Consider the following 20,262-nt stretch of genomic DNA (forward strand, 5'->3'; position numbering starts at 1 on the left):
GGGCCTAAGATGCAAGTTTTTCTCCATATAAACATTTCTAAAAAGGGTGTGCAATGCATCTAAAAGCTCTTTTTTTGGGGTTGGTGGTGCGGAAATTAGTGTGTGTCTTACAATCAATGGCCTCTTAAAACCAAAGAAATACAATCATTAGAAATGAAGGTCCCTTCAACACCTCCATATAAAATCTAGATTATCTGCTTTATACTTGATTATATGGCAGTGTAGACTCAGATAATCCACTTCAAAGCAGATAATGTGGATTATCTGCTTTGATAGTTTGGATTATATGGCAGTGTAAAAAGGGTCTTTCTATTTCTGCCTTCAGTTCAAAAAAATGAGAAAGGATTTTTTTTGGTACTTTCATGGTTCTTACCTGTAAGTTTTTCTGCCAGCATCCCAAGTTGGTCAGAATTGAGTCCACGGCCAATATATGAAGAAAACTGCCAACTCAGGACCTCCAAGACCTGACTCAAGCCAACAGATGGGGGATTGTTGAAGAACGCCAGGTTCTGCAGTCAAATAAAGATTAGCACAGAGCTTTGTTAGCAACTTTTGTTATTTTTATATAATTTGAAACAGTCTATAATTCCCTGTTCCGGTGCTGTTGGAAAACACAACATACGACCATTTCAAAATTGAATGAATTTCTTTAAAGTCTTTAATGTGATTTTTTTAAAACCACTTCTTGCTCCAAAGTTTTCAGAAAAAAAGTTTTTTTCTAGTTTTTCAGGGTGAGGCAGGGGACAAACTGGTTGGTGACAAGTACAACCATTAAAAATATTGTAATTCGTTGTTGAGAAGACTAAGTTAAATGTGTTTTTCTCCTTGAGGCTCCTGCCTTCCCTGCCAATTATCTCCCTGCCAGAGCCCTGCTTCTGAACATGTTTTCTTTGAGGTCAGAACAAGATGCCCAGCCATGAGCTCAATGGTGTTGGGGTCAGTTGGTCATCACTGGCCTCATTCATAACTAGACTTAGGCCCCTTCTACACTGCCATATGAAATCCAGATTATCTGCTTTGGGCTGGATTATATGGAAGTGTAGAAGAGGCCTAAAATGGGAAGCTAGTGGTGGCCCCAAGGAGAAGGAGGATAAAATGTGATCGCAATTGGAATTTGGATATGGGAAATGTGTGGCCTTCAAAACAATGCCAATGCTGTATATTACAAATAGGTGCCATGCTAGGAGTGTGGGTGGGAGAGAGTTAGGGTCAATTTTGTTAATTTTAATATAGTGCACAATATCACAATTAAAGGTGTGCATCCACATTTTAAAAGCTGTCTACATAAACAAATCAGCATGGGTAACATGTCTGTGATTGTAGCTGGACATGAATCAGAAACATTTGCCAAAAACACCTCTGAAGTGTTTTCAACAATAAAGAAATGCTTATACAACAAAGGAAACCCACAAAGGTACCACGATTAAACTGCAAAATTGTCCAGGGCCTTTCCACACATCCATATAACCCAAAATATCAAGGCAGAAAATCCCACAATATCTGCTTTGAACTAGGTCATCTGAGTCCACACTGCCATATATTCCAGTTCAAAACAGAAAATGTGGGATTTTATTCAGCTGTGTGGAAAGGGCCCCAATTTCCTTGATTGTTTTAAAAAGAGCCCAAAGTGGGAAATAATGGCTATCCAGCTAGTGGCTCTCTCCGTCTACTCACGAGAAGTTGAATGGCCCACAATTTGGGAATTGGGAAGTGAAATGGAGAAAAGTGACACCCACAATACTATGTATTTTCCCAGTCTTGCTGCAGTAGTGCTTCTGGTGTTTCACAACACTGGAACAAAGCACCTCAGGAGGCTATTCATGTGATTCTCCTATTCTTTGAAAGGTACCACCAAACGACAAGTTTTTTTTTTCGTGTCAGGAGCGACCTGAGAAACTGCAAGTCGCTTCTGGAGTGAGAGAATTGGCCGTCTGCAAGGACGTTGCCCAGGGGACGCCCGGATGTTTTGATGTTTAACCATCCTTGTGGGAGGCTTTTCTCATGTCCCCGCATGGAGCTGGAGCTGGTAGAGGGAGCTCATCCGCGCTCTCCCTGGGTGGGATTCGAACCTGGCAGCTTGCAGATCAGCAGCCCAACCTTCAAGTTACAAGGCTTTAACCCACTACTCCAGTGAAAAACTGGTTTGCGATGCAACTGAGGTCCCATCTACACTGCTATATAAAATCCATATTATCTGCTTTGAACTGGATTATCTGGCAAGTTAAACTCGTATAATCAAATTCAAAGCGGGTAATGTAGATTAAATGGCAGGATAGAAGAGTCCTGAGACAACGTCATGCGAAAGGAGCATTTTCACTAGTTCAGAAGCTGCTAACATATGCTTCAATCCTTATGCAATAATCTCCAAAATCCTAAATCTGCATTTTTTTTTTATCAAAAAGTAGCATCACTGGAAAGATGTCCTGCTATGTTCCACACCTAATTAATGGAAAAATTGCAACATAAAACATACCTGAGATTCATTTGTGGACAGGTTGTACCAGATAATAGAAGCCCAAGCATTAGGCAATTGACTGACATTAGAAATCATCACAACTGGTAAAGATCCTGTCTGGTAAAAAAGATACATAGGCGATGTCAGTATTAATGGTGTACAGATCAGAGAATAATAACAATAACAACAACCTGCCTTTCCCTATGGATCATGGCAGGGAACAACATATGAAAATACGGCAAGAAATAAGACATATAACACAGTTAAAAACATAATCATTTAAAAGTTAATAACAATTTAAAGAACGTATATATTAGTAAAAATAATTCATAATTTTAAAACCAATTGAATGGGTCTGTCAGAAGAGACTAATATTTAATATTGTTTTAAATGCAAACAGTGTATCCAGCTGTCGAAAGTCTCCTGGTGGGTTATTCCATGTTTTGGGGGCCATTGATAAAAAAAGTCAATTCTTTGATTCTAAGACACTTTTTTCTCCATATAAACATCTCTAAACAGTTGCCAGCTTGACTCTGGTTGACTGGAGTAAATGACCCCGAGGAGACCCAAGTGTGCAGGGTAGATTATACAGGAGAAGGTGATCACATAGCCAACCTATCATGACCAACTTCCTTCAACAGGAGATCATGTAGACCTCTTGCTGCCTAAGGCAAACAACAAAATTCATTCCCTCCAACTGTAAGTATAAAAATGCAACTGAACAGGCTGCTGAATCCACTCCCAACAGTAATGCCAAGAGACTATCCTCCATGTTGCCCCCCAGGCCTGGAAATCCCTATGACCACAGCACCACACAAGAGGCCAGAATATACGCAAATATTTTATTGCATAAACACATAAAAATATAGGAAAAATCATGAATAAAGGAAGAAGTAGTATATTCCAGGAAAGGGTTAGCAACAGATGATAACAAGGCAGTAATCCAAATGTCTCATGCAAATCCCAATGTAATATAGTCCAGGAATAGCCAGAAAGTCACCAGTATAGCATAAGTCTATAAGCAAAGGTATCATTACTAAAACATGAGCAAGAATATAAAAACAAGGATGTAAAAAGCTTCCAGAAAACCAAGGCTTGACTTGAAACAAGAATGAGAGAACTTAGGCCTAGCATCTCCCTTGAACGCTACATTGCCTGAACTAACTCTTAGGCAAAACAACTTGCTAATTAATAGACAGCCATGAAGTCATTTCGCTTCCCATGAATCCTCTCCTCAACTTTCCCATGTAGATGCTCCAAACGGAGATATCTATTTTCTGCTCTAATCTGAAACGAAGGCTTTTGTTGATCTCCACTTAGTTCTTCACCCAACTCCTTATCTAATATTGCAGTTTCTGGCTCCTCTGGTTGACCTTGGAGCCTTGTACTTTCCAAATCAGGTTTTCCCCAAAGACAGCCATCATTTTTCTGACTTGAATTTTCATCACTTTGTGCCCCAGGAAATCTCACAGGAAATCCCACAATTATCTCTAAACTATCAGTGAACCATCAGTCTCAGGTTCATGCTGTACTACAATACTCCATGACACCTGAACACATCAGGGGATGCAAAATGGAATTGTATGGAACACAACTAACAGTTTACAACCATTTTTCAAAATCTGCTACCAGTTTTGCTTTATTCTGTCCCCCAAAAACGTAGTTGAGTAGATATGTCTTCATCTAGCCCAAAAATATCCCAGTTCCTCCTGGGATTAAAAGCAGTGTAGAAGTCCCCTTGGAGCCCCAGTGGCACAGTAGGTTAAACCGCTGAGCTGCTGAACTTGCTGACTGAAAGGTCAGATATTCGAATCCAGGGAGCAAGGTGAGCTCCCGTTGTTAGCCCCAGCTTCTTCCAAACTAGCATTTCAAAAACATGCTGTTCAAAAGCATGCAAATGTGAGTAGATCAGTAGGTACCGCTCCAACAGGAAGGTAACGGCGCTCCATGCAGTCATGCTGGCCACATGACCTTGGAGTTGTCTACCGGCATTGTTTACGGACAACGCCGGCTCTTCAGCTTAGAAATGGAGATGAGCAACAACCCCCAGAGTCGGACATGATAGATTTAATGTCAGGGGGAAACCTTTACCTTTAGAAGTGCCCTTAGTCTACTCAAAGTTTGGCTTTAGCCTAAGATAAGTGCATACAATAAAGCAAAAAGTGAACACAGATTGCTTTTAGTACAAATATTTATTGGCCCCTGCCTAATAAAATTCAAGTCACAGTAAAACAACAAAATAAGAATAATAAAAACAAGAAATACCAACAGTACCGAGAAAGCTTTAAAAGGAAGCATTTTAAATTGGGGAGAAACAGCTGTTCTGTGGAATTTCTGGGAATCTAGTTCTTCTAGCAAAGAGTAAATAAACAGATGTTTGGCAAATGCCTAACCTTTTTGTGTTGAGAGAATTGGACGAAAGAGTGGTGGGATGGTTGAAGAGAGCACAGAAAACGTTTACTCAGCTTCGATGTATGTTTATTGACTTTTGGAAACAAAAATGTTTGTATTTTCATTTCAGCTAACACAGGCTTGCTTTTTAAAAATATGATATACCTATTTAGTAGAGTTATTGTCAACATTTTTATAAATTAGAGGAATTCGCTACTGAGTAATAAGGATTGTTTCTATGTAAGTTCTATGTAAGACAGACAGACAGACAGACAGACAGTACTTACTTCCAAGTCTATGGTCAGTCCATATAAGCAGACCTGTGTTTCAAAAGTAATGGAATGTAATTCTTCAGTAACCATTTGAGGCCCCTAAACAGAAGAAAAATAGTTTTTAGTAAGTGAAACACATACTGGTTACTGAACGTGAGAGGGCTGGCTACTGACTCAAAATGCAATATCGAAAGATCACACGTTCTTCATTATATTTAGAAAACAGGAATAAATGTGTTAAAAAAACAAGCAACAATTATGAAGTTCAACAATGCGTTTGGGGTTTTTTGGCTTTCAAAAATATAACATTATGAATATCTTGTATGGCAGCATTATCTATGTTTTCTTTTGCTGTAAGCCGCCCGTAGTCCCTCTGGGGAGATAGAACGGGCTATAAATAATAATAATAGGTCCCAGTGGTGACTGGCGCACTGGGTGCCATGCCAAAAGATCTCAGCTGGCATTTGGAAACAATAAACATTGACAAAATTACGATCTGTCAACTGCAAAAGGCCACCTTACTGGGATCTGCACGCATCATCTGAAAATACATCACACAATCCTGAACACTTGAGAAGTGTTCGACTTGTGATTTTGTGATACGAAATCCAGCATATAGATCTCATTTGCTGTGTCATAGTGTTTCTTTGTCTCAATAATAGTAATAATAATAATAATAATAATAATAATAATAATAAGTCTTAAATTTAAAATCTCTTTCCAAGCAATTAAGACAACTTTTTTTGATATTATGGCGACCTGATGAATTTTATAGGGTTTTATTAAGCAAGGAATACACCTGTAATTTTGCCAGTTCCTTCCCCAGAAATCCCGCCAACAACACTTGGTATTCATTGATGGTCTCCCATCAAAGTCTTATCCAGAGCTTACCCTACTTAGCATCCAAGATCTGGCAGGATCTGATAAGGTATTTAGGGCCCGCTAAATATATAATATGAATTTTCTCAACCAGAGAAATCAGCCATAGCAGAGCACTTGATGAACCAACCTGGACACAGTATATTATTTGAGAACACAGAAATGCTGGACCATTCCAACAACTATCATGTCAGACAACACAGAGAAGCCACTGAAATCCACAAGCATGTGGACAATTTCCACAGAAAGGAGGAAACCATGAAAATGAACAAAATCTGGCTACCAATATTAAAAAACTCAAAAATCAGAACAGTAAATAAGGAACAATACTTTAAAAACAAAGAAGTTCCAGACATGAATCAATCAGGGCCAGCTAATGACTCTGCACAAAGGACTCCCCCAGGCAGGAAGAAGCCAGGAGATGAAGCTATTCAATGCTAATTAGGTGATCAATTACAACATTCACACTGGCCTCCAACTGACAAGAGTTCTTCTCTCACCCTGGACTTTCCACAGATATATAAACCTTCCTTGCTTAGTTTCTCCATACCTCACTACCTCTGAGGATGCCTGCCATAGATGTGAGAGAATACTTCTGGAACAGACAACGAAATAAAACTTGGTGGTTATAGCCAATATTTTCTTGTAGCAAAATAAAGCTTTCCAGTTATATTTCAAATGTTTCTTCTATATTTCCAAACCTACTATACTATACAAAACACCCAGACAATAACAGTAGATGAAAGAAGGAAGAACTTTCTGGGTTCACAATGGTTAGGGTCAGAGTTAGAGTTCCAAGGAGGGAAAAGGTATTCTGCACTTTTCATTACCAAGAAAACGTACAAGAACCCTGTGATCCCAGCCATGAAAGCCTTCGACAACACAATTTTCTTAATCTTTGTCTTCCACGAGAAAACACAATTTGATCCAGAAGGGGGAGCCCTAAACGTAATGTTTTGTTAAATGCCAACAAGAGATGGAAAGGTATAAGCAAAATCTTGGGAACACTGTAGTGCTAATATCCTTGCCATAAACAGATAATATTTTCATTCTGAATGTTCCTTCCAAGCACCCACATCAAACATTTGACTAAATTTAGTTATTCGCTTTTAATGAAATATATCATAATTGTACATTAAAATTATATTGTTGCATACCATCTAAACATTTGTGACATTGAATCTGCCTGCCACCAGTTCATCTATCATAAAGAGTGATACTTTTTTTTTCGTGTCAAGAGCAACCGGAGTTGCTTCTGGAGTGAGAGAATTGGCCGTCTGCAAGGACGTTGCCCAGGGGACGCCCAGATGTTTTGATGTTTTACCATCCTTGTGGGAGGCTTCTCTCATGTCCCCGCATGGAGCTGGAGCTGATAGAGGGAGCTCATCCGCGCTCTCCCCGGGTGGGATTTGAACCTGGCAGCCTTCAGGTCAGCAACCCAGCCTTCAAGTCACAAGGCTTTTATTCCCCTAGGCCACCGGAGACTCCAGTTCATCATAAAGAGTGATACTTAGGACCTTTGATAAATTTATTCTTAAATACTGTACAGTGATAGGCCCGTTCAAAATCATTTTACAAGTCAGCATCCCGCAGTTATAGTCTGAGAGTCTGAGTCTGAGTTGTGTGGGCTTCATGAGCCATTGAGTTCACTCTTGCCCCTTCTACACTGCTATATAAAATCCAGATTATCTACTTTGATGTGCTGTTCAAGGCTTTCATGGCCGGAATAACTGGGATGCTGCGAGTTTTCCGGGCTGCATGGCCATGTTCCAGAGCATTCTCTCCTGATGTTTCACCCACATCTATGGCAGGCATTCTCAGAGTTTGTGAAGTCTGTTGGAAACTAGGCCAGTGGGGTTTATTTATCTGTGGAATTTCCAGGGTGGGAGAAAGAACTCTTGTCTGTTTGAGGCAAGTGTGAATGTTGCAATTGGCCAGCTTGAATAGCATTGCATCGCCTTGCAGCTTCAAAGCAAAACAACGGCTTCAAACTACAGGAAAGGAGATTCCACCTGAACATGAGGAAGAACTTCCTCACTGTGAGAGCTGTTCAGCAGTGGAACTCTCTGCCACGCAGTATGGTGGAGGCTTCTTCTTTGGAAGCTTTTAAGCAGAGGCTGGATGGCCATCTGTCGGGGGTGCTTTGAATGCAATTTTCCTGCTTCTTGACAGGGGTTGGACTGGATAGCACAAGAGGTTCCTTCCAACTCTATGATTCTATTATTCTATCCACATTGACAATTCATTCTTCCTACCTCATTTCCTTTGTTTCCAGCACATGCTTTCATTTCCTTTGGTTGCTAAAAAAGTAAAAAGATTGAGATAAAAATTACAAAAAGTTTCCTCTCATAGACATTCAATGTCAGCTGACCACCTTTCTTTACCACTGGAGCAATTGATCTACCAAAAATATCACTATTATTTCTACTGCTAAGTACATAGCTTTGTGTGGAGACCATTTGAGGAGGTCCAGGGCCCTTCCATACAACCATATAACCCAGAATATCAAGGCAGAAAATCCCACAATATCTGCTTTGAACTGGGTTATCTGAGTCCACACTGCCATATATCACATGCTGGCAACATGACCTTGGAGGTATCTATTGACAACTCCGGCTTTTCGGCTCAGAAATGGAGATGAGCACCAACTCCCAGACCCAGACACGACTAGACTTAATGTCAGGGGAAACCTTTACCTTTACCTTACTGCCATATAATCCAGTTTAAAGCAGATAATCTGCATTCAGAAACTTGATTACATGGCAGTGTAGATGGGACCTTAGACTGAACTGAGTAGAGATTGTGGAGATGCTTCATGACCAAATAACGCAACAGCTCCATATTACAGAATGGCATCTCTGATACCTTCATCCAAAGTTTGGGCTTCATAAATAGTTGCGTTTGGTTTTTCTAACGGAGTACTTTTCTCAGTCAGGAGTTGACAGAAATGGAATTGTATTTGCTAAGACAAACGTATCACTCATATTAACAAGAATTTCAAGTAGTCTTTCCTTTCCCAAACATGCACTAAAGGAATTTAAACCTCTCCTCTTCTGCTGTGCTCCAAGGAAAATTAATTCTTCTCAAACTGGAATTACCCTTGATATGAAATGCCTATTGAAGCCAATAGTAGATTTTTACTTTCAAATCAATACATTCTGACACCCATATCTGTAAAAGTTCCTGGATTTCACATGGATGTGCGAAACCATGGATAACAGCGGACCCTATTGAAATGAAGGACTTCCAGCCCAAGAATACCATAGGATTTTTTTTCATGTCAGGAGCAACTTGAGAAACTGCAAGTCACTTCTGGAGTGAGAGAATTGGCGGTCTGCAAGGACGTTGTCCAGGAGACGCCTGGATGTTTGATTCTTTACCATCCTTATGGGAGGCTTCTCTCATGTCCCCGCATGGAGCTGGAGCTGACAGAGGGAGCTCACCCGCACCCTTCCCGGGTTGGATTCGAACTGGCAAACTTCAGGTCAGCAACCTGAATGTATTTAAGTGAAACCATGGTACTGATCCCACAGATACGGGGGTCACACTGGACCACTTTCAAAAGCATAACTGGCATGAAAAGAAATGGTTATATTCACAATCTGATGCAAACTTAATCTGAACCAATTTGTACTATATTCAACATTTAAATCAAACCTTTTCTAGCACTGATGTGATTCTATTGTGATGTTTTAGGGTAGTGGTGGTGCAGCTCCTAAATAAAATGAGCCCAATGCAAAAGGTTCTAACAATGCAGAAATAATGCAACTCTTCTCTGATTTGTGTGTCATAATGAATGAAGTGCTGACTTACCAGATGTCGAAACTCCACAGAAAGACTCCCATTTTCAGACTCATCCATGTTCATTGCTTTGACATGAGTACCGCAAAGAACAAATCTGCGGTTACTGGAAGAGACATTCCAATAAAGCACCAGATAAAATAAGGAATAATGTGCGCTCATTATCACAAGTACAACCATTTAAATGATCTTACCTTATAGTAGAAGCATTCCTGGGTTAAAACAAGCAAAGAGACAGAGAAAAACATGAGAATTTATTGTGTGAATCTGTATATGCTAAACATGCATTTTTAAAAAGACATAGTTCATTGTTTAAATTTGAGAATCAATAGAACCAAAACAAAACAGATTGGGAAGCTGTATCAATTTCTTCTAAAAGACTATACAATTGATGAACAAATAAATAATTCTATGATCCAAAAATATATATGCCGAGTAATACATTGAGAAGAATGGGAAGAATTCTGGAAAAAGTGACTAAAATTTACAAGGAGCTACATTTATATATAGAGGGTACCTAAGTCCAGAAAAATCTTCAAAGATATATTAAAAAGTTCCAACATATGTTGGAAATGGCAACAAATGACTGGAATTTTTTACCACATCTGGTAGACTTGCCCAAAAGTTAAAGAGACCTGGAGAAAGATTCATAGAGACATAGAGATTATTCTAAAACAGAATTCCTCTAAAAGAGTGGTTGTCAATCTGTAGGTCCCCAGATGTTTTGGATTTCAACTCCCAGAAACCCTAACAGATGGTAAAGTGGCTGGGATTTCTGGGAGTTGTAAGCCAAAATATCCGGGGACCCACAGGTTGAAAAACACTGCTATAAAACCAGAACTCTTTCTATTGGGATTAATGGGCAATCAAATACAGTAGAGTCTCACTTATCCAAGCCTCGCTTATCCAAGCCTCTGGATAATCCAAGCCATTTTTGAAGTCAATGATTTCAATATATCGTGATATTTCGGTGCTAAATTTGTAAATACAGTAATTACAACATAACATTACTGCGTATTGAACTACTTTTCCTGTCAAATTTGTTGTATAACATGAAGTTTTGGTGCTTAATTTGTAAAATCATAACCTAATTTGATGTTTAATAGGCTTTTCCTTAATCCCTCCTTATTATCCAAGATATTTGCTTATCCAAATATTCTGCCGGCCCATTTAGCTTGGATAAGTGAGACTCTAGTGTATTGAAATATCAAGAAATATTTTTTCTATATGACAACAGCAGCAAGAATTGAATATGCAAAAATATGGAAACAACATAATATACCAACATCAGAAAAGCGGATTACAAAGGTTTCTGAAATAGCCAAAATGGACAAATTTACTTTAGTACTACAACAAACGAATACACAGAAACTTCAAGAAGAATGGAAGCCCTTTATTGAATTCATGGGAAACCAGAGGACGATGACCACAGTAGGATTTGTGGACTAAAATAACAGAAATGATATATAGATGATCTCAAGGTTCCTCCACAAAAATCCCAGTGGAAATTTATTATAGAATAGCACTAGAGGACCAAGAGATTCCCAAAGATAACATTTTAATCAAATCTGCAAAAAAATAAATTCACAAGTGTGAAGGGCCAACGTAAAATGTAATTTTCTACAGAGTTCTTGCATGATATAATCTTGTCCATGCCATCGCAACTAGTGGTGTGATGAAGCAAAGCCTTAGGACCTTTGGTTAGCAAGAGTGATGGCATCATCTGCCATCCCACATAGCTTCCTTGTACCCTCTGAGCTTGTCTGCAGTAGCTCATCATGGGTGAGATGGGGTTTTCCAGCAATAATAAACTGCTGCGAGCTCCGGTGGGAAGGTAATGGCATTCCATGCAGTCATGCTGGCCACATGACCTTGGAGGTGTCTACGGACAACGCTGGTTCTTTGGCTTAGAAATGGAGATGAGCACCAACCCACAGAGTCTAACACAACTAGACTTAATGTCAGAGGAAAACCTTTACCTTTTACCTATGTACCAAGTTGCCTTTCAACCTATGGCAACCCCATGAATTTCATAAAGTTCCTTTAGGGAAGTAATCCTCCAAGCTGAAATAGCTCCACTGGCTGGCAAACCATTTTGGGCAGAATTCAAAGTGCTGGTTATAATCTTTAAAGACCTACATGGCTCAGAAACTGCCTTCTATGGAAGGTCAATTTGGCCTCATCACTACTGTCCTCCTGCTGGAAGGCATTTTTATTTATGCAGACATTTGCTTCTTAATTTGTTGTCAAAGGCAGCACTTTCAACAGGAGCAGGGTTATGTTTCTATTTCATTATGTGTTTTTTAGATTGTTTTGTTATGTGTTCTTTAAACTGTGTGCTGTTTCAGTGTTTGTGGACCTCCTTGAATCCTGGGCTAAGTGAAAAGCGGGTTATAAATAAAATAAAATTGAAATGCACCATCAGTTTCCCGTGAAATATCTGAAGACCTCCTGTTGGTGACGAACTTCAAGGAGGCTACGATTCAGTTTCAGTTCTAGAGGCAATGACGATTTTACTGAGTTTTAGATTTACACAGCAGTGAAGTCAAAGAGAACCACAACCCAATTTATGCAGCTTTGTTGTTCGGAAACAATGCCAGCTCAGGGAAGTGGAAAGTTGTCATGCTGAGGTGTTGATGATGCAGCAACCTACATTTGTGCCATTTTGCTGTTATTTTTGTAAACTAATTGGTTTATTTACCCTAATTTTTCAGGCCTATCTATAGTTTGGCACATATCAATTGTTGAAGGAGACTAAATATCTTACATGGCAAGACTTTGAAAACTATATCTAATGCAATTAATGCATTACAACTACCATGATACCATTGCAGTGAGCCACAGCATTTAAAGTGGGGTTATACTGCATTCATTATACAGCATAGATGCATCCTAACACTAGGCCTTGGTCCACAGACTTAAGAGCAAAAGATATGCGTTAAAACTTAGTGGGGTGGGGGGGAGAGAAAAAGAAACACAAAGATCTTAGAAAAATAATGGTTGATTCTGGAACTTCAGCAGCATACTGAAAAGGCAATGAAACATCATCCATCGGCCACAGGTTAACATGTTGGGGGTGAGATGCAGAATATGGATAAAATAGTGAACACTAAACAGAATTAAGGAAGGATTTTTTAATATATACCACCCTCCATAAATACACTTGTTAAGCAGGTAAAAATGGGGGAGAGTATGCAATGACATGCAGATCTTGGAGAACAATTTCCCTGAGAAATACAGAAAATAATAATCAAAATTTGTGCTTCTGTTTTGCCTGAAAGAAAAAGGGAAGGACGACAGCTAACTTGAGCATGTTGAAAGTCCTTATATTTCTGGATGAGTATTCAAGTCCTACAGTCCTCTTGAATGTTGCCTAAAATCTAATAATTAATCCTAGCTAGAGCAGCTCCATTGATTCCATGGAATTTGCATCAATGTTGTCTTAACATTGATTGATTCTATGGTCCTATTGTCATAGGAAGCACCAACTGGATTTAGGCTGCTGCTTCTGTCAACTCTGTCCATGATATGAACATATTTTGCCAATAGATCACCCAGAATTGTAGAGAGTTGTACTTTGTGCACATTACTTACTTGTCAATAGTAGCTTTCACTCTGATTTGGTAGTTCAGCTCTGGCAATTTAATAAGCAGCCTAAGAATTTAAAATACACAATTGAACTTCAGAGGAAACTACTTTATACACTTCACAGCAAATATTACTACTAGATAAATATGCAAGACAAATTGGTAAGGCAAATTAGTTCTCCCAAGAGCAAGCATTATAATTGGTTAATTTGATGTTACTGAGAGTCCTGTCACCAAAGGCATGGAAAGTACAGACATTTTCCTGTTCTGGATGAGAAAAGATGTCTCTACACAATGAAAAACCTATCAAGGAAATAGTCAACTTTCTACAAATTGCCATATAATTTTTTTGTACAAAACTTTTTTTGTGTGCAAAAAAAAAGTTTTGTGAAAAAACAATTTTTTCCCAAACTATTTTTTGCTGGATTTATTTTTTCAAACAAGTCATGAGCTCTAGCAATCAAATGGTTTTACAACACAAAAGCTAGTGAAAGTTTTGAAGCATAGGGTAAGAATTTAGTTTATGAAGCATGAAAAGTTAAAATGAGATTCTAGGATGCTACACAACTCATGTTCATGACATGTGAGACCGTTTACTCACCGAAGTTTAACAGTGAACTGAATTAATGTTTTAAGAACCAAGGGCCTCTGGGGATGAGTTGGCATGCAGGGCTGTCTCTCAACTATAAATGAACTAGTATGAAGGGAAGCAAATATTTTAGTTAATATTGTTGGTGTAAAACAAAAAAAATATATTCTGATCTGTTTTAGTGAGCCTAGTAAACTTCAATTTAACAATAGCTGTTGTCTCTTCAAGGCTTGCATTGTTTGCTGAGTTCTTTCATTTGTGTTATTCTAGAAACGTTATAATTACGATATTATGTGCCCAAGGCCCAGAACAAGAAGTTACTCTTACACAGTAGTTCTCAACCTGTGGATCCCCCAGATGATTTGGCCTTCAACTCCCAGAAAGCCTAACAGCTGGCAAACTAGCTGGGATTTCTAAGAGTTGTAGGCCAAAACACCTGGGGACCTGCAGGACTGCTCTTACAGATCCTGAGAATATCCTCTTGGACACATAATGTGCTGGTCTGTCAGGACCTTGGTGGAGGATGAGGATAATGGGGAAGAGGGTTTTCTCCCAGTAGCTGAATCAGGGACAATTGCAGAACAGCCATCTGCAAAAGCCGGACTCTTTGGAGCTCACTAATGCTGAGCAGAAGAAGGCCTCTCCAGGCTTGGAGGTAACTGAGTCAAGGCAGGATGGGGCTCTTGAGGGGAAAGAGCAGGAGCTGACTAATGGTCCATGCCATCCAGCTGAGAAGATCCAATCTGCTGGCTCAGAAGAAGGCCTTTCAACTGTAAGAGCTTTATTGGGCAGCATAAATAGCTGATGGCAGCAGCAGCTCTTTACTGGGAGCAACATCTTAGAAAGAGCCATAGCCAATATCTTTATTGGTAGACTTTGTATTTGGCTTATGACTGCATGTTTGGATCTTGACTTGGACTATTTTTGAATGTTGGTGAGTTCATATGTTATTGATCATTTGGATCAGACTCTTAGCTAAACTTCTGCTTGACTCTCTAATGCAAGATAGTTTTTAAAACCCCAGCATTGAACACTAGGTTTCCATCATCCAATGAGATTTTCAGACCTTTTTGCCACAGAATAAATATTCCCATAAATATACACAATTTTAAAAGGTACCTTTCAATTATGTTAAAATCAAATAATGTATATACCTTTGGAAAAGGCTGTATAGTAAGAAGTTTACTCTTTCCAACAAATGAGGTCTTTGCAGTGCGATGGGATCTCCATCATATGTGAGTTTGACCAAAAGCTCATCCAGTTTCTCCAGTTGCCTTTTTATTTGGAAAAGACTTTCTGCCAACAATGTGAAACTGAGCAAATGCCATAGGAAGAAAAGTTCAGGTTAATTAGACACATAGACTAGATATTTGAATACGATGCTGAAAGAAATATCATTTTTCATGTATTGTATATAATTAGTTTGCTTATGAAGACATATGAGAGTTGTCTAACCTCCATCTTTTTTTCACAAGCACATTTATGTAAGAAAGTCACTGATGATGAAGGTCCACACAAAGAGTTCCTTGAACAGATCGTGTCCATCGGAACAAAGGGACTGTTTCTCAAAAAAAGGAGCTGTCTTTCTTTTAGAAGTCTAGAAAATACCATATTGACACCATTACATCAGATTTCTAATGCTTCTCTGTGTATTAAATTTGCATGGTGTAATTATATCACTTCAACCCCAGCTCCTCTTCCCCCCCGCCCCCGCATTCACTATTCTTCTCCTTTTGAAGAACCTTCTTTCACAAATAGCACATGAGGTCTGCTAAAGTTGTATTCTAAAGATCCCTATGCCTAATGGTGTTGAATTAACAATGTCATCCCTTAAACACACAAATGAAATGTTTACTATAAATGCTGGCCTTGGGGAAAGCAGCAGCCACAAGCAACACATTTCCTGTTGTTCTTCATGAAGAAACTGTGGTGAAAAGTTTACCAGTTTTGTAGCTGATCAAGTCCACTGTGCAAAGGGCCTCCGATGCAGGCAATTTGCTGCCGCCTCTTCCAATCCAGTAATTCTTCCATCAGCATGTTATTCACAAAGGCTTCAACTTCCTTTATTATTTGTGCCATTTTGCCAAGAACCTCCTGAAAGAACCAAGCATTACATTACAAACATTTAAGAATTAAAGGTTTCCTTTGAAAAATACAGATCAATATGTTGTACCTTATTCCTGTAGCATTAATACTAATTCTACAAAACAATTTTGTAATCGATTGGTGTAGAGCTACAGACACATCTCAATAATTCTTCCTGGTTAAACGTGACTTTTTGATTTTCCGAGAGCAGTTACATTAGCTCTTTCAATAGAGAAAGACTTCCTGGAATATGAGAGATTAAATAAATATTTTTGTTTTGAATCTGCCTAATTCAGATTCAAGCGAAGTGATCCTATAATGGTTGTTATGTGCTTTCAAATAATTTTTGACTTACAAGTTTTCAGGGGTTGAGAATGTGCCACTCACATGATTCCCAGAGTGTTAGGCCTATGCTCAAACCACTATACCACACTGTTGATCACAGTTGTTTATTTTTTTATTACTTTGTTCTTCTGTCACCATGTCCCATGTCAAAATACACAGTTGTACCAAGATCTGAAATGATGGCCACTGTCTACTCATATTACTTTAATATTTAATGGTGTTGGCAATGGAACGTAGCACCATATTCCATTTTGCTTCTCAGCCCATCTGTCCTTATACCAATGTCATGGAACCTTTTGTGGCTATTGAGCATGCTTAGTCCTCACTTTTCTGTTTTGGGGTTTTGTCACTTTTTAAAATTCACTTCTGCAGACTGTTAGGTTTTTGTAGCTTTCTTGTGCGTGGCTGGTGATGCTTTCTTCACATAAGTGCTCACTTCTGAACAGTGGATGTGGAGAGAATGATTTCCATTATTTAGTATTATCTCTTGTTTAAATCTGGGGGAAATTAAAGTGCAATATCTAGCTTTTAAAAGAAAAGGGAACACTTGAGTCTGATGAGCCATTTTGGTTGCTACTGCTCAGTCCTTTAGTCGTCTCCAACTGTTCGTGACCCCATGGACCAGTCCATGCCAGAGCTCCCTGTCGGCCGTCACTGCCCCCAGTTCAAGCCAGTCACTTCAAGGATACCGTCCAGCCATCTTGCCCTTGGTCGGCCTCTCTTCCTTTTTCCTTCCATTTTCCCCAGCATCATGATCTTTTCCAAGCTTTCCTGTCTCCTCAAGATGTGGCCAAAATACTTCAGCTTTGCCTCTAATATCCTTCCCTCCAATGAGCAGCCGGGCATTATTTCCTGGAGAATGGACTGGTTGGATCTTCTTGTGGTCCAAGGCACCCTCAGGATTTTCCTCCAGCACCAGAGTTCAAAAGCGTCTATCTTCCTTCGCTCAGCCTTCCTTATGGTCCAGCTCTCGCATCCATAGGTTACTATGGGGAACACCATTGCTTTGACTATGCGGACCTTCGTTGCCAGTGTGATGTCTCTGCTCTTCACTATTTTGTCAAGGTTGCCCATTGCTCTCCTCCCAAGAAGTAAACGTCTTCTAATTTCCTGGCTGCAGTCTGCATCTGCAGTGATCTTCACGCCTAGAAATATAGTCTGTCACTGCCTCCACGTTTTCTCCTTCTATTTGCCAGTTATCAATAGGTGTAGTTGCCATGATCTTGGTTTTCTTGATGTTTAACTGCAACCCAGCTTTTGCACTTTCTTCTTTCACCTTGGTGATAAGGCTTCTCAGCTCTTCCTCACTTTCAGCCATCAGAGTGGTATCATCTGCATACCTAAGGTTGTTAATGTTTCTTCCAGCAATTTTAACTCTGGCCTTGGATTTGTCAAGCCCCGCACGTCGCATGATGTGTTCTGCGTACAAGTTGAATAGGTAGGGTGAAAGTATGCAGCCCTGCTGCACTCCTTTCCCAATCTTGAACCAGTCTGTTGTTCCGTGATCTGTTCTTACTGTGGCTACTTGGTCTTTATACAGATTTCTCAGGAGACAGACAGGGTGACTTGGTATCCCCATACCACCAAGAACATGCCATAGTTTATTATGAACCATTTTGGTAGAGTGGAGAAAAAGTGTCAGAGCTATACTGGTAGAAAACAGTTCCAGTTTACAAAGCCCACAAGAAAGGCAATCATGCACTTACCCTCTAGACTCTCCACTGTGTAGGCATGCGTGTCATGACAATGTAAGACTATATTCTTGAACACACTCAATAGTGCAAAAACCTCTGTGAAGACAGTGAATCTTCCAAACATATGAAGGTGTTCACTGTGCGGCCAATTGTTTGACATAGCAGCAGTGGTGTTTCCAGTGCACCCTTGGCCCAGCGAGCCACCCAGACACGAAAAATTCTCTAGGGGTTATGTCAGACTGAAGCAGCAGCTTATCCCAGAATATCTGGGTAAGTGTTGACACACGCCGGGTCTCATTGATACAACTGCTTTTAATGTTGATTTTAAACTACTTATGAGGGAGGTCATAAGGATGATGGGCTAGATCTCTGGATGCTGGTTCAAGCTATCTACAGAAAGGCCAAATTAAATTAAAAATCTAACAAATAAAAGGGAAAATGTTTCCAGTGTTGTGGTTGTGGTTCTACTTGGGATGTTGACAGCCTTCTAGTTTTCCCATTTTCAGGCTCTTTGGAATTTCTTGCTTCTTATGGCACATCTCAGCCTGAGCATGTAATCAAATTTGAAGCATCAAACTGCAGTGGTTACGAAATGCATGCCACAGTATAAATCAACATTTTTAAAGTGCATCAAATTTAGGAGGAAGTCTTCATGTGCTTCAGCAAGTCCTAAATCTAAACCACATCACACAGTGAAAATGGCTCTGTCACATGGAGAGTGCTTTGTAATGCAAAGGAGGAGTGCTACAAAGTATATATAAATAGCGACCCACCTTTCGCCTGTAGTCTAAGGTGTTGAGTATTTCCTGCAACATCAACATCTCTTGTTTCATTGCAGCGCTGTTTTTCTCATTCTGTTCTGAAAGGGAACATAAAAGAGTAGTTGTACAGTGCAGAAGGAAGAAAAACCCAAAATATGCCAGTAGAAATTGTGCAGGAGAATTTCCATAGAACTCTATTTATACTCAATTTGTGTCATTTCATTGTCAACAAGAATTTTTTTTAAAGTACTTTTACAAATGCAGAGTGCAAACAATGCTTTCTACTCACACATCAGTACTTACAAATGTAAATGCATTATAGGTCAAGGTTTCCCCCTGACATCAAGTCCAGTTGTGTCTGACTCTGGGGTTGGTGACATCTCAATTTTAAGCCAAAGAGCCAGTGTTGCCCATAGACACCTCCAAGGTCACGTGGCCGGCATGACTGCATGGAGCTCCGTTATCTTCCTGCTGGAGTGGTACCTATTGATCTACTCACATTTGCATGTTTTTGAACTGCTAGGTTGGCAACCCAACCTTCAAGTCACGAGGCTTTTATCCCCTAGGCCACCGGAGGCTCCTACTCGCCAAGCTGAACTGAGTGGTGAGGAGGCGCGCCTATGGCTGGTTACTAAAGGGAGGAGACTGTTTGGCCATTGCTAGCACCGTTGCTAAGGGGAGGAGCTGTCTGCTGCCACAGTAGTTAAGGGAGGAGGAGACTGATTGGCCATTGATAAGGGGCATAATTTTTCCTGTCTCAGGTGCGACAGATTTGTGATAGTAGTTATGTGAATACCTTAAAACACTCGCCAGTTCAAATGTCATGTTGCGTCTAAATTCTGTAGCAATTGGTGATGTAGTTCGGGAGATATGAGGTCCCCACAAACGGACATTAGATTTTTATTTATATAGATTAGAGACAGTTCTTAACAATATTTTATGAGGAAGCTTACCTATGCTATGCATTGTTTTGTACCGGAAGTCAAACTCCTCTTGCAAATCTTCTAAATATTTCACATCTTGTTCAGTCATCTGTTTTTCAATTTTTTAAAAAAACAGGCAAATGGATCAACCAAAAATCTAGTATTTAGCAAGTAGCAACATTCCTTGGATTTTAAGAACACATTCCCACTGCCTCACATCTACATTCATTAGCTCTGCTTTGGGTGGATAAAGCAGACAGAACAATTTTATATCTCACATTCAATGCACTTTGTAACACATACAATTGACACTCCGTTGTCCATTGGTTCTTCATCTATGGATTCAACCATCCACAATTTGAAAATATTTTTAAAATTCCAGAAATAAAATCTTGTTTTTGCCATTTTATATAAGGGATATAATTTTACTATCCTGTTATATATATTGGGGCTTAAGGATCCAAAGATTTTGTTATCCAC

The 20,262-nt window shown here is 39.5% G+C and overlaps 1 protein-coding gene across 3 annotated transcripts in view; it reads right to left on the minus strand.

Moving 5' to 3' along the window:
- The window catches only part of stat4 (signal transducer and activator of transcription 4), a 52,888-nt gene that overhangs the window by 18,743 nt on the left and 13,883 nt on the right, over positions 1-20,262 (minus strand). For 2 of the 3 annotated variants that reach the window (XM_016991466.2, XM_003217416.4), the window contains 12 exons: positions 19,813-19,891; positions 18,872-18,957; positions 15,917-16,068; positions 15,129-15,287; positions 13,987-14,079; positions 13,393-13,452; positions 9,993-10,010; positions 9,811-9,904; positions 8,253-8,297; positions 5,134-5,217; positions 2,474-2,572; positions 374-509 (listed from right to left, as the gene is read on the minus strand). In XM_016991466.2, coding sequence (XP_016846955.1) covers positions 374-509; positions 2,474-2,572; positions 5,134-5,217; positions 8,253-8,297; positions 9,811-9,904; positions 9,993-10,010; positions 13,393-13,452; positions 13,987-14,079; positions 15,129-15,287; positions 15,917-16,068; positions 18,872-18,957; positions 19,813-19,891 — 1,105 coding nt within the window. The remainder of the gene's footprint in view (positions 1-373; positions 510-2,473; positions 2,573-5,133; positions 5,218-8,252; positions 8,298-9,810; positions 9,905-9,992; positions 10,011-13,392; positions 13,453-13,986; positions 14,080-15,128; positions 15,288-15,916; positions 16,069-18,871; positions 18,958-19,812; positions 19,892-20,262) is intronic. The other variant, XM_016991465.2, reaches the window with a different exon arrangement.

The sequence above is a fragment of the Anolis carolinensis genome, chromosome 1, assembly GCF_035594765.1.
Source record: "Anolis carolinensis isolate JA03-04 chromosome 1, rAnoCar3.1.pri, whole genome shotgun sequence".
In the NCBI taxonomy this organism is placed as follows: domain Eukaryota; kingdom Metazoa; phylum Chordata; class Lepidosauria; order Squamata; family Dactyloidae; genus Anolis; species Anolis carolinensis.